This window comes from Dromaius novaehollandiae, chromosome 2 (assembly GCF_036370855.1).
Source record: "Dromaius novaehollandiae isolate bDroNov1 chromosome 2, bDroNov1.hap1, whole genome shotgun sequence".
Lineage (NCBI taxonomy): Eukaryota > Metazoa > Chordata > Aves > Casuariiformes > Dromaiidae > Dromaius > Dromaius novaehollandiae.
The window spans coordinates 7,870,162-7,885,037 of NC_088099.1; the positions used below are offsets into that span (position 1 = coordinate 7,870,162).

Consider the following 14,876-nt stretch of genomic DNA (forward strand, 5'->3'; position numbering starts at 1 on the left):
GGACAAGAAATAAGATCCCCAAAGCGTAATCAGTGTCAGACTTTGCAGCAGAGGAATACTGGCATAATTTAAGCTGGGCAAGCAGAGAAAAAGAAGTGGTGCTGTGCTATATCGTTTCATTTCTGTTTAATCAAGAGGAAGCTTCTTTCAGGGGGAGAGGGTGGGTAAGAACTCACAGAATACAGCCTAGTGGCAAGAAAAGATGGTAAAGGTGGAAGAACACAGTTACAAACATGCCTACTGTACGTGGCAGGAGATAAATCATCAAGTTTTTAGAACATGCCAGGAACAACTTTGCTGCAAACGTGGCAACAAATGCTAGCAAATTACTATTTCTCATTTTAAGAGGAAAGAGGTTTAAAGTCGAATACGTAGAAAGTAATTTGATGAAAGTGATAGAAGTTAACTGTTCCATGAAATTAATAGGATTTTAAACGCAAGGAATCAATAAAGAGGGTGTAATGACAAAGATGAGAAAATTTTTCTTTACAAAAGGTGCAAAGAACTTAAAATATCCTGGCAGACCACACACTAAACTTCCACAGTAGCATTATTCATGCAGCCACAGGCTATATGATATGGAAGTTGCAGATTGAACATTTCCCATCCCGATCTAAAGGAATGCATGAGCTGGCAGCTAAAGAAAGATCATATTAAGTCTACAAACGTAAGATACTGTGATACAAAGAAGTGACAGGAAGCATATCTGGAGATCAGTATCAGAAGTTTCTTCAGGGATCCAAGATGAATCCAATTACACATTACAACAAGAATACATGACTTGCGATAGCAAGAAGAGGATTTAAAGAAAAAAAAGTAACGTGCACATAGGGATAACATTAGAAAGACTAATCCATACCCTGCAAACTCTAATTCATCCTGCAAATAAGTTTTGAAAGTACATGAAATAAGAGGGAAAAATAGGTACGCTAACAGGTAAATAATAAATGAAGAAGTAAGCACACACTGTCTTACTGCTTCAGTCTTCAGAAAAAGGTTAATTGCTTCTACTAATAATGATGCTTAAACGAAAAAAACCCATACCTTAGACATTTCAGTTCTGTAATGATAATTGTAATTGTCTTAAGACAATTTTAAACATAAAATTTAAGATTGCTTGCACCTACGCCTTTCCGCACACAAGTTTTTGTATGTGTTTTCTGAATTTCAGAGTTTGCAGAACTGTTCAGTCTCCTTAGATAACTAAGGTAACTCAGATTCCCTCCTCCCTCCCCTTGTCACAGGGAGTTGCTTGATACAGACACAGCAAATTATTACATATGTAGATAGGAGTCACCGTAGCTGAAAACAACCAGCTCTGCACTCAGCAAGTTCATGAAGGAGAAAATACATGTCTTTAAAAGGAGAGCCCAACAGATTCTAAAAACAGTCAGAATAACCAATTCCTAGATATATGTTGAAACAAGCTGTTAAAAACAAAGTATTTACAAGGGCCTACAGGAGAAGGTGATAGAAAGCAAGTAAGAAAGCCAATCCCATTTTGTCAAGAAGAGCTGAGTTTAATGAGGGTTCCCTTGATGGAGGGAAGGGAAGAAGAGAGAGGAAAAAAATGACAATACATTTGATATATCATTTTTTAGGCAAGATGATACTATTACACCTAAAAAGATATGGTAGAATCACCACAATGTAGGTGCACAAGCATTTCTCTGTAGCAAAACTATTAAAACCTCTTTTTCAGCGAGTCTGCAAGACTGGATGACAACTGTGTTCAAGAAGATGTTAGCTCCAATTCAAATTCTTCTCAAATTGCATTTACAGTGTATCATGTACAGTCATGTAATCATCACTTAGTGCAGAACACTGCAAGTTCATGCTACAACTCTTCTGTATGGGCGAGGTTTTAAAGAGGGATGCTCTCTTCCCACTTTCAAAAAGCTTGACAGAATTGAGTTTTTTGAAACCTTCATTTCTGAGAATTGTAACCGACTACCATGAGCAAGAAGTATTGGAGGAACATGGAAAGGAAAAGATTTCAGGGACAAAAAAGACAGCACGACCACGTCTTGTTTTAGCTTTCTACAAGTTACTCTTGAACAGTTTTTACCAGTGGCTTGTTTCATGGAGAAGATACTCCAAAGAAGTATCAGAGGATCAGGGCTTCATTTTATTCAATGTTCTCTTTAGTGATCTCCAAAAAAGGAATAGAATAGGCTTTCACAAGTTTGCAATAGGGGCTAGAAGCAGTTGCAAGACTTTAAGATTCAGGATATCTTCAAACTAAATTCATAAATTGTTTAGAGTTAATATTATATTCCAAAGAATACCAGAATCAGAAGAGAGCACTCAACTGGGCCAGCACGAATCAGGGGAGTGACTAAATTGCACTACAACTGAGAAAGAACTAAGCTACTGTTATTCAGGTGATTTGTGCTGCTGTAGGCAACAGGGCGAGTTGAAGAGCAATCACCATTCAGGGCAGTACAATGAGTGGGAAGGAGGGGAAAAAAAAAAAAAGGAGGTACCTTGCTTTTTAAAAACAAAACGAAAACCCAATACACACAACTGTTGGAGGACTATTAACCACTCCTCACTCTTGAAGTTGGCTAAACACAGAACTAGGCAGCCCGGGGATATTGTACAGTCTCCTTCCCTAAAGGTCCTAAACATGGAACAAGATAAATGTTGTCAGCAACTGCCTAGGAAAATCCTGTTTTAGTGGGGGGGGGGGGGGGGGGGGAAGACTATTAGCACCTGAAAATACTTCAAAAGATCCACAGTTCCAGGTTTTGAGGCTTAAAAATCTTCAGTTCCCCAAAACTTTAGTAATACCCCCAAGACTTATAAAAGAAAACTAATACAAATAGCTGCCTGAAACAATAAAAGATTCAACATTTGCTCTGAATCTTCCTTGTATTCACGGCACGCTTAAAAATCCTGCACTGAATTTTGCTTCTCATTTTTGGAGTTAAAGGGTCCTGGTAAATGGGCTGAGAAAGTAACACTTATTTTATACTGTAGCTCTCTGCTGGCTGTGTGGATAAGTGATTATGTGAGATTTGAGGCAGACAAAAAGCAATGAGCATCTTAAGAAATTTCACATTCCAGCGCTAATCAAAGTAACACCGCATTTCTTGCCCAGGCAGGCAGGCAAACTCACTTATTTACAAGCAAGAACTGCCTTGGGACTAAACTAGAGAACAGGCAAGCATTATCAGAAGTTCAACTGAAGACTTTAAAAAACAGCCTACTGCACTTAAACCAATTTTTGGTCACAATTTGTATTTTGAGGAAAACCACATCAGTGAGGTTTTGTGAATAAAGGGAGCAACTTCAGACTGCAACCTAACAATGTTTCTACAATTTTCACCACAATAAAGAATGAGTTAATGTGAAGAATTTTCTAAAACATGTTCAAGTTCTTTCCCTGACAACAAGCAGCATGATTTTCTCTACGCATCCCAAACAAAGATCTAATTTAAGATGTCGCCTGTCTGGAATGTAGGCATGCTCTTCAAGATTGAGACATTCAGGCCACAAAACACAAGAAACCAAAAATGGTATTAAGCCTTTGAATATTAATATTAGGAACCATATGCTGGAGGGTTGAGTTCACGGAAGATTTAAGGTAAGTGCTTAATGAAAGAATAAACTAACCTATGTGTTTAGAAATACTGCCTACAGAGAAAGATTGGTTAAAAAATAAATAAATTGTGCAATTTCTTTAAAGGAAGCATAAATCTTACTACATACACATACCGTACACACACACTTTAGAAAAGAGATATGCATTAAACTCTGTTAGGAATTAGTTTAAAACTAAACCTAAACACACAGCTTAAGCGAAGTATCGTCTACAACACAGGCATTTTTAATATGAATACATCTTCACAAGCCACAGCCATATCCTTACCGAACAGGGCAAGCATCTAATCTTTAAAAGGCCTTTTTCCACTGTATACTAAGACTCTAACCTGAAAGCATCATATATATAATGTTATAGGGAAGAATAAAATTTTAGGCATAAGACTGAGGACTTGGGATCAAGTTTAATCTTTAATTTTGCTGGAGAAACAATTTTGTCCAAGCTAAAGTGCATTGTAAGTGAGCATTTCAGGTACTTCTCATGTCAGTTCTTCAACTGTTGGTATCAAGCCCTGAATAACTACTTACAACATCCTAACTTGAAGCTTTTAATAATTCAGTACTTACATTTTTATTTTTCTCTAGCGAATCCTTACATATACATCGCTTCTGCTTCCATCCCTATGCATGTCAATATTTTCTGACTAGCTGTTATTGCGGTCTCTTCCTACAGTTTGTGAATCTGTATGCACATTTTAACAGATTACAAATCCGGCTTCAATATATCACTTAAGAGATATATATTGGCAGGTGTATTGCTGGAAGCTTTACAGAAATAGAATTAGCAATTTCCTAAGTAAAGTAGGTGAGATCCAACACACATCCAATACTGTATATTCAGATACATTTTTCTGGATCCCACTTTAGAAGTTCTATTTATCCATACTCTACATCACAATTAATTGCAATTTCCCCCAAAGTTCATCTTCCTCTGAACTCACGACATCCACACTGTATAAAGTGGGGTTTTTGCTTGTCTTTTAAGATCAAGAATACTAGGGAGTTCAAGCAAGGCTACGGCAGGAGATAAACATGTAACTGCATGTGTAAAACAAAGAAAAAGACAAGCATTCACCTTCTGTATTATACTGTTCAGAGCCTCCAATTGCAGGGAACCATGTGATCCCTCTGACAGAGCAATCCTGTTCCACCTTAAAATGATTCGAAGCATTAAAAGTCTATTCTACAAACTCATTCCTTTAGTAATTAGGCTGGAATTTGGAATACTATTTCAAAGCTTATACAGGAAGAGTTTATACCTATTTGTTCTTGTGCCAGTGTTGTTCTTCAGCTAATTTTTCTCCTCTGTGTTTACCTCCTTCCCACCTCTTCCAGGATGTACTTATACAGTGTACTATTCCTTCTTGGCCTTCCTTCTATTAAGCCAAATGAGCAAAGCCTTTTAGTTTCCTACCTTAAAATAAATTCTATATTCCCTGCTCGCATGAACAGCCCTCTTCTACACCTATTTCAGTTTGCTTACTTTTCCAGCATCTCAAATATCATCTGTCTTTTTACATCAGTACAAATTCAAACAAGCTTAGCAGCAGAAAAATATACTACAGTCGAAGGGAATGGTGAAAGCAAAAAAGTTTGATTCAGTTTCTGAAAACATTCACTGTCAGAGCTAACTACTCAGCCACAAAACACAGAAAAGGGAAAAAAAAACAGCCTTGTTTAAAGAAAGTTTTATTGTTTACATGATTTTAAAAAACTTTTTAAAACTTTAAAAAATAAAACCATTAGTTTATAGCATATGAAAATTTAATTTTTTCCATAGTCAAATCTGGCAATGTTTTAACTATCAGATCAACAGAGTTCTTCAAACTGATTTACACAAAACAGCCAAATTCATATAAAATTGAGCAGAGAGGAAGGAATCATTTTAAAAAAGTAAAAGTTAAATTTATTCAAATAAAACTCAAAGGCTGCCTTGAAGATTTCCACATCGCTTTCACATTTGAAGCCATGTTAGACATGGTTGACTTTTAAAAGTGTAGGGCTTTCCAAAGCTCCTTGATGCCAAGCTGGGCACCTAAATGTCAAACGCAAGTTTACCCTGCTCAACTACTTTGGCTATACATTAATAGTAACTGCTAGTGTAACCCTTCCACAGAAGAATTTTTCCCCAAACTCCATGATCTTCACTTTGTTAGTAAGCACTTTCTACTCTAAGAAGAGCCACAGCACAGCCCACCACAACATGCATCCAAAGGCAAACAGTCTCAGTGTGGATAGGCAGGCAAGTTTTGTTTCAAGAGGGAAGAACTGCTATGGAGAACAGTACCATCAACCCTTGTACTTATGCTGGAAACGCTACATTCCTTAAAACGTTTTGCCCCATCTATTTTTTTTTTCCCCCTGTGCAATGCAAGTACAGTTCTAAGTCCTGGAAGTCAAAATCTTCAAATCAATAAAGTAACTGTAGACAGCTTAATGCTACCCAAAGAGTTCTTAACAGAAAGCAGTGCTGTTTTAAGCAATCTGTCTTACAAGAAGGCCCCACAGACAAGGCATTGTGATAATCCAGCCTCCAATTAACCAGAACACAGCACACATTAGAAGAGGCCCATCTTAAAGGACAGTCACATCTATTGCAGGTTACTAAGCATGAACATCTCTTATGATGGTTTAGCAACAGCTAGATCAGCCCAACTTGCTCAATGCCATACCATTTTCCTATGCAAGTATTATGCTATCATTGTTGTCACACTGGCATTACTTCAGTTTAAATGAGGTCACCTTCATTTAGTACTAAGTCATGCCCCAAAGCACTAATTTTTCAAGAGCACTGACTTAATCAGGAGAACCAAGTGTACCAGCTGAGGTTATCAAACTACAAAGATGATAATATTACTCTCCATTACTGTCCTCTCTATATATATGTACAGCAATGGAGAGGTCACCAGACAGAACATTGCAGATCACCACACAAAGTTTCTTGAGGAAGAGAATCACTAGCTGCCCTACTCAATCCTGCTAATGCTCAGCAAGGCAGTCATAGGCAAGTAACAGTATCTGGTAGTCAGCTGTAAGGCAACACCGATATTGTCATATCTGCCACCTCTATAATTACTCAAATGTGTGTCTTTGCAAACTCTATACCTCTAAATCAGTATGTTAGGGATTCTCAGGACACTTGGAAGTTGAGATGTTACTGTCCAAAGCCTTTGAACTTATGTCAAGCAGCTGCTTATCAACTATGATAGCCCACGATGAACTCAATGTTAAGTCAAGGAAGTACCACATGGAAGTTATTAGTGGAATTGGCAGTGGCCCTTACCTGATGCAGAGAAAAGCAATAGCACTAGGAAAAATGCCCAGTGTTTGTTATTGTAAAACAGCATTTGACCTTGGCCACCAGATACCAACACACATACATACACCTGAAGTAATAATGTCTTTCAAGTGCAGGGGGATACCAAGTTGTCTTAATACTCCTCATAGATGATGGCTGGCTAATAATGGCTTTTACTGGGAAGATTCTGTTAGCAAATATTGCAAGTGCAATACTACATAATTGGCTCCAACACTTCCTATAAGATCCTGTTTTCAGCTGTTTGCAGCTTTGTCAAAATAATCATCTGGACTCAAGGTTTCCATGCTATATTTTCCCTAATTTTTTTTTTTTTTTAAAGGAAGTCTCAGTCATGAAACAATAAGAACAGCTTCATTATTTCCAAGAATGAGATTAGGGAAAATAAGTTGTTTTAACCACATTAAAATATTCCAGAACCTTTCCCACAGAGAAACTCCTGCATGCCTAGGACCAGAAGCAGAGCGTTTTAGAGCATGTAACAGCGATGTATCTTTTGAAACAGTAAAACATCACTTGCCAAAGGGATAAACCCTAAAGTTTTTCTCGAGAAAGACTGGTTGCTACTTTGTGTTCTTTAGGTGCTATAAACAGAATATTCCCTAGTCAAGACAAAGTAGAGCTTTCCTCGTTTTAGGACTAAATACCATGTTAAGAATAACAGCTGTATCTTACAGAGAAGCAGAGAAAGAGTTAGGACTGGCTGGATAAGGAGCACTGGGATAACAAAAAGAACCATGTGCAATACTTACACAAAGTAATGATCTATGTGTAAATCTCACGGACAAACAACCTTCAACTCGGAAACAAAATTCCAAATAGCTTCGTTTGCACTACTCAGATAAGGCTTTATACTTTCATTTGTATAGAATTATATACATAATTTTCATCTTTCAACTTTGAAGATGAAAGTTTCCATGAGAAATTTTTCTATGATGTTACTGTACATTAAAATGGACATGAAGTTGCCTATGACAGCAAGGCACTAGATCAAAATTTCTTGCATATACCAATAAAGCTGAGAACTTGAATGGCCCAGATATGTTGTTCCTAACTCTGGGAAGTATATCACAGGGAAGTCCTTCACCTCCTTGATAGGCTTATTGCAAAATGACAGAAAAATAAAAGCTGAGTAAATACAGCGGAAGCAGTGGTTGAATATAATGTCAAATGTAAGTGTTCCATATTACTTCAAATCACATACCCAGGAAAATAAAAAGCACCAAAAAAGAATAGGATATTTTTAAAGAATCTGTTATTGTGCTGCTTCTTATATCGCAGAGGAATCCTGAGAAGAAAAGGAAATAATCCTGACTTCAGACAGTATGATGTCTGAATATTACCTCTGTTTAGTAGTATCTTACCATGATCACTTCAGATTCTAATCTGTTGTGGAAAAGGTAATGTAAGGCATCCTCCATTACAACATACCCTAATACTGGAAAGCACATCTTGTGTGCAGAATACTGTGTCTCTACTTCACCAGGCTCCAGCTTTAATAACTGCATAATGAATGCTTATTAGAAATGAATTACAGTTGCAAAAGAACACTAACTTTAGTATTTCCTAACCTAAACGCTTGACCCTTCAGCCTTAAGGATCAAACAAAAACGTAGTATGCACATCAACATGCATCTTATTACCAACTTCTCATAACCATTTTTCACCCAAACACAACCTCCGTTTTCGTACCTTGATTCAGAAATCCATTTGACAGTGGGAGGCTGGCAGATAGTAAAAGCTTAATAAGAAACTAGTTTCTAGAAAATCTGCAAAGTGGGGGAGGAATTAATCCAGACGCAACAATTAGTTAAGAGGAGACGCAATTACTGGTGAAAGTCTATTTCAAGAGACTGTCAGAAACAAGCATATGACACAGGAGATGCATGATACAAAAGAAGAAAATGAGATGAAGGCCAGAGCATTGCTATGAGAAATTCCACTCTAATGCAAGCTGTTAATCATATAACTGTCTAAATGCTACTCTGTGCAACAGTCCAGGGAAGTACAGCACTCAAGAGCCAGTGCATCAGTCCCACGATGCAAATGCTACAACTGCTGAATGCAGTTTGTAGAATTGTTTTTCTTGGACTAGGACTTGAGCACTGGAGAAACACGCAATTAACTTCACTCTGTCTGCATAAAATACCTTGCAAAGACTCCTTAGGCTAGCAAATGACAAAGAAAAGTAGTTAATTCTGATTCATCGGTAGCTACTACATTATTGCCGAATTGAACAAATGGAAGGTGGAAGACACGGCTATCAGCCAACATTGCAATAAAACTAGTTTCCAAAGTAACGTGCTAAAACTATACCAATTAAACTCATACAATTGACAGGTATGGGTCTGCTACTCTAACCCAGGCTCCACTCTTACAGAACAGGTAGCTGCCATAACACAACCACTTCTGGAATTCCAGCTTAATAAATTAAAGCTAATCAGTGTAAATAGTTAACTAAAGCCTTTTTTCCTGTTAGATCTTCAGAATAATTTGTCCTTGTTCCTTTCCAAACTCATCCTACTCTCCATAAAATAAAACCCCAAACTACTCCTGACACTGATCAGAAGCAAAGAACAGCTCCAGTGTTTGCTTGTTCTACCTCAATATAAAACATGATTGCACAAACAACTTGTGATAGCTTGTATACACTTACTAGATGAGGTGCCACTGCACTAATCTATTTCAGGCTATAATGAGAAACTCTTCACCCATCAAGAGGTAGCTTTCTGTTAGAGAAGACTTAGGTAGTCCATCCCCAAGCAACATTTATTAGGTAAAACACAGTGAATTCATCCTGTTCAGTTTTCTGTTTACTTTAAACAGAACATCGTTGATGGTAAGAGACTCTGAACTTCTTACATGAGGTTTTTTATTTTTCTGCTCTGACTGCTGTTGGAAAAAGGTCCTTTAGAGAATCCTAAACAAAATAAATATCCGCTGGCCTATCCAGTCCTTCCCTTCTGTGCACATATCAGTGTGCAGCCTCTCTTATTTCAGGTGTAGTGCAGCCAAGGCTGTTAAAACATCATTTCAGTGTGATTTGCTCTTACACCTCACGTGAGGACAGTATCATCAAGCCAAACAAGAGAAGAGGACTAGTAACCAACCAATAAAAAGTTACACTGATCCTAGAGCATCCAGTCAGATACATGACGTAAACATGTTTTAAACGAAAAAGAGGAAGACCAGCACTTCTTTCTGGGATGGTAAGAGCGTGTTCCACACTGTCCACACTCATTAGGTACAGAGTGTTCGGGCCAGGGAAAAAATATTCCCCTTGAGCTGACAGTACCATTTTATTTAGAAGTCATCTCATCAGGCTAGACTGTATATTCACTACAGTGCTACTCACAGTATGTGTCTCTCTTGTACTACTTTTTCAATCTAACCCTCTTAATTAGAATTCAAATTAAAAGAATGCCTTCTGCGCTTTCACATTCTCATTTGTGTAACCTTTGAGGAGAATGACAAGCAAAAATCTATTTTAGCATACTGGAAGGCATTCTCTGCACACACTGAGCCTCTCTTTTCAGCTGTTTTTAGTAAGCTCTCTTTCAAAAGAACTGCAGCATAATTTGATACACAAGATAATTATCAACTGTTGATGGATACAAAAACTTCAAAGCTAGAAAGGTGAAATATTTAGAAGTATAGGCAGTCAGAAAAGCAGTTTCAAAACAAGTTTCAAATTTCTAATTTAACTTAGAATTTTAGGTATCACTGGAGAGAGCCCACTTGGAGTCTAACAAAAGATCATCAGTTACAGTGTTGCTGCATCCACTTAATGACATGCAGTCAAGATTTCAAAGTTATCCAACCTCTGAGCACTTTACTTGCCATTCAACAAACAGTGAGCCCTGTCAGATCTTATTTTATTCCCCCACCCCCAATATTAGCACAAATGCAACTACAACATCCAGTCCAAAAATTTAGGTCATAAAACAGGTACTGCAACTTAGCTGCTGCATTTCCATCTGCATCCCAATTTTCTATCGTTCTCCTTTTACAGGACCCCCCATATAGCATTCTGGACAGTAAGACAGGTGTTATTTACATCCTACTCTCTCAATGCAGCATTAGACATCTGATCCATTTGGCCTCAAAATTAGGCATAAAACTAGGTTTTCATCTAATCTGGAAAGCTAGCGAGGTGACCAATTCCTTTCGAAGTTCACATACTATTTTGAACTGGTCACAGGTTTGCTATTAAGCAATCGCTTTTGACAGATCCCTGAACTGCTCTCCCCAAACCAGTCCGTGTACCCCCAGGCAAAGTCTTAAGGTTAAAAAAATTCAGACACTAAAATCAATCAAGAGTTTGAAAGCCAGCAGCAACCACCAAACTTTCTTAAGAAGAGAAGTCACATTATCTTATTGCAATGATTTAGAGACATACAGATATGCAGCCTAATCAAGTATCTCCAAACAATACTATATGACATCAATGTTAAAATTGCAAAGGTGTTCCAAAACTGAGGGGGTTTTTTTAATTAGACATCCTTTTCAGCTATAGCAATTTCTAAAGTGTTTAAAATAGCTTTAAAATGGCTTAATTGTTAGTGAGTCAGCAGATTTTTAGAATCTACTCTCTAGAAGTAACTAGATTTATACAAACATACACACATATATATAAACCAGCTCTTCAGTTTAAACAGTCCAGAATAAACAAAAAATCAAGGTGTAACTAAAAGCAGTTAAACAGTGCAAGAAGAATAACTACAAGTTAGTAACAAATTCCTTGCAAATATGTTTATTCACATTTGAAATTCATAGAGGTGCAAGTATTTCATTACTCTACAATTCAAACTTTGTCTAACTTACAAAAAAAAAAAAAAAAAAACCTTAAGGGATCCAGTTATTAAGAGCTTCTTTTTTCACGCACACACAGTCATACAGTCATAAACACACACAAACTCCAGAATAAAGCTGTTATTTTGTCAGACCAGCCCTACCAACTGCAGAAAGCTTGACAGTAACCAAGAAGCTGGCTTATTAGCACACGGGCTTAGACATTTCTTTTCACAGAATGACTCAGCCTACTATTTTCAAAGTTTTCCCTAAATATTTGTCCTACATTTTACAATACCGTTTAACAACTCGCAGCAGAACGCATCCCAGGAAGTTTTAACCACTTTACAACACCGAATATAGAGATTATCTATGGGTCCACTAGTGCATCCACCGACCTAATCCTTTCTCAAAGTGAAAGCTCACGATATTTAGCGCAGATCTTTTTTAGGAGGTAAGTGAACGCTTTGTTCAAGTTAGCGAAAAGCGCAAATGATACAGCTTAGCGCAAACTTGCCTGGAGTTCCTCTGCCAGGAGCAGCGCAGGCTCCGCGCGGATCTTAGCAAGACGGCTAAGGCCAACACGAAAAAAAAAAGGAGCCGGCTGAGGAAAATTTTGTTTACGGCTGCCCATTTTTAACCGATGTACGTATATCCCACACGGAGCGGGAGCTTTAGCTGAGAGCCTTCACCGCTCGCGCCTGGCCCTCGACGCCTATATTTGGTATCGCGGGTGTATTAGGGGAGAAGGCGCGTTTTAAGGGGGGGGGGGGAGAAGCGGTAAGGGCTGCCTTCCCCCCTCCGCCGACCTTCGCCGGCTGGAGCCGCGGATTAACGCCGCGCACCGCGTCCGCGCGGTGCCCGCGCGCGCACCTCCCCGCCCCCCCTTCCCCTTTACCTTCATCCTCGAGCTCCAGTTTCTCCAGCATCCCTTCGGAGGCGGCCGGGGGCTGGGAGGGAGCCGGAGCCGCTGCCGCCGCCTGCGGGAGGGAAGAGAGGAGAAGGCGGTGAGCATCCAGGCGCGGGCTCAGCGGCCCCGCGGCGGCATCGGAGCGGCCCGGCCCGGCGCGGCGGAGGGGAGTGGCCGCGCGCAGGGGGCGGCTGGCGCCCTTCCCGCCGAGCGCTGACGGGAGGCGGCGGCAGGAGGAGGAGGAGGAGGGCGGGCGGGACGGCGCGGCGGCGGCCCCTCGGCCTCGCACACACGGCTCGGCGCGCTGCCGCTCGCACTCACACACACACGCACGCACCGAAAGGGGGAGGAACCGGGACTCGCCCTTCCTCCCCCTCCCGGCGGCGGCGCCCGGCCCATTAACCCCCGCGCCCCCGGGCGCTCCGCCGCGCTGCCTCCCGCAGGCGCCGCCCCTCCTCCGCGCGGCGGCAGCGGCCGGCGGCGGCCGCTCGGCGCCAACGGCGGCCGCGCGCCCCGCCGCGGCACCGCGCTTCCCGCCGCACCTCGCCGCCGCCTCTCCCGCGCTCCCCCTTCCGCGGAGGGGTTGGTACATCCCGTTTTGCTGCAGTCGAGCCCGTTGGTCAGCAGCGGGAGGGGAAGGTAACTACCACTCACACGCGCAAAGGGGGAGGGGGAGGAGGGAGAGGTTTGCTGCCGCCGCTGCCCCAAGAGCCGGGCCAGGCCGCCCACCTTTCGCAGCCCGCTCTGCGGGCTGGGGTGTTCGCCTGGCTGCTTTAGACTAGGGCGGTGTGAAGGGGGAGGAGGGCAGTAAAGTCCTCCGCTACCCCCCCGCCAGCCGGGGTTGGTATGGTCCCGCGCGTTCACCTGCAAGGCAGCAGCGGGGAAGCCGGCAGTTCCACTGCTCCCGGAGGGGGGAGAGGGGGCGGGTCCGAGCTCTCCCGGGCTTCCTTGCGCAGGGGCTTGCCCGGGCGGGGCGGGCCTGACAGGGCTCCCCGGAGCGGGCGGGGCCGCCATCGCCGGGCGCCCGCTCCCCTCTCTGCGCTGTGTCCTCTGGGAGCAGATACACTCGTTTCCATCTCAAACACCTCAGAAATGCCAAGAGTGGCCCGAATGCCAGGGTCTGCCCCGCAAGTGACGCGTGTTTGTGACAAATGGCCGTGGCGCGCTCCGCCGAGGGCCACGACCAGGCTGCGTGCCCCAGCGCCCTGCCCCTGACGCGCCTCGGCTCCCTCAGAAGTTGCGGAGGGCTCGAGCCGGCGGGCGGCGGGGGAAAGTCTAGTCTGCGCCACGCCGATCAGACTGGGCGATCACACTTCAAAACACCTAAAGAACCAGAACACCGAGCACCCGGCCGTTGCTATCGCTAAGGCACTGATGTTTCGGCTCTGAACCCCCGCAGGCCCCGCGCTCGCCCGCGAGCGCCTGAGCGCGTAGTTTCCACGGCCCAGACCGCTTGCCGTTACCCCTGGCTGTAGGATGGAGTTTATTCCTTGGGATTTATTGCACCCAGCTTTAGGTGTCTACGTCTGAGCTTGCAGCCAGGGCTACAGCAGAATCAATAGAAAGAAGGAAATATCTGAAATAGATTCGTCAGGTAGCATTTAGATCCGTTTAGACACTGGCGTGTGGTAAATTATACCTAGACCTCCTTGACTGTGACACAGAGGTCCCTACTGACTATATAGGAAGCCCAGCGTCACCAGCTCAGACCCGGACTTGCCAGAGGGGATCGTTAGTCATCCAAATTCCAGCCCTAATTAGCAAACACTTTCTCCCTTTTTCAGATTTCTTTTTTTTAATCTTAATGATCTGCAGCGTGTTCTCCCCACCCTCTTACTTTACTGTTTTTTTCCTCGGAAACACTGTGCCTGCAGATTGTCTGCAAGGCCTGCAAAAAGTCAGCCTTCTGTCTAGTCGCCCCAGAGCCTCAAGGAAAGTATTGTCTGAGAAGCAGATTATTTCTCTGGCCACGGCAACAGATCTAGCGGGCAGACATGCCTGTGCGTGGTGCTCCAAAGGACCCACGGGAGCCATTAGAGGGTATTTAACATTTGTTAGTCCCCAAGGAAAGGCTCAGACTTCAGAAGTTCAGCAAGTCCTTCAAGAAGGGAAGAATGAGTAGATCTAGGACAGCACAATACTGTGCGTATAACATAGCAAAGCATGAGAGGTTAGGGAAAAAATTATGGGAAACCAGGAAGCTGTCTGTTTGCCATCTCTCAAGTCCAGAGGAGCTTCAGCCAAGACCAGCTT

At 42.1% G+C, this 14,876-nt stretch overlaps 1 protein-coding gene and 1 long non-coding RNA gene across 8 annotated transcripts in view; one reads left to right on the forward strand and one right to left on the reverse strand.

Moving 5' to 3' along the window:
- PRKAG2 (protein kinase AMP-activated non-catalytic subunit gamma 2) overlaps positions 1-14,876 on the reverse strand; it is a 228,254-nt gene that overhangs the window by 40,470 nt on the left and 172,908 nt on the right. For all 4 annotated transcript variants that reach the window (XM_064505725.1, XM_026096918.2, XM_064505724.1 and 1 more), the window contains one exon: positions 12,612-12,693. In XM_064505725.1, the coding sequence (XP_064361795.1) occupies positions 12,612-12,693 (82 nt within the window). The remainder of the gene's footprint in view (positions 1-12,611; positions 12,694-14,876) is intronic.
- Positions 12,845-14,876, forward strand: part of LOC112981361 (uncharacterized) — a 39,460-nt gene continuing 37,428 nt past the window's right edge. For 2 of the 4 annotated variants that reach the window (XR_010387530.1, XR_010387529.1), the window contains exon 1: positions 12,845-13,262. This is a non-coding gene — a long non-coding RNA (uncharacterized LOC112981361). The remainder of the gene's footprint in view (positions 13,263-14,876) is intronic. The other 2 variants (XR_010387531.1, XR_003258690.2) reach the window with 2 other exon arrangements.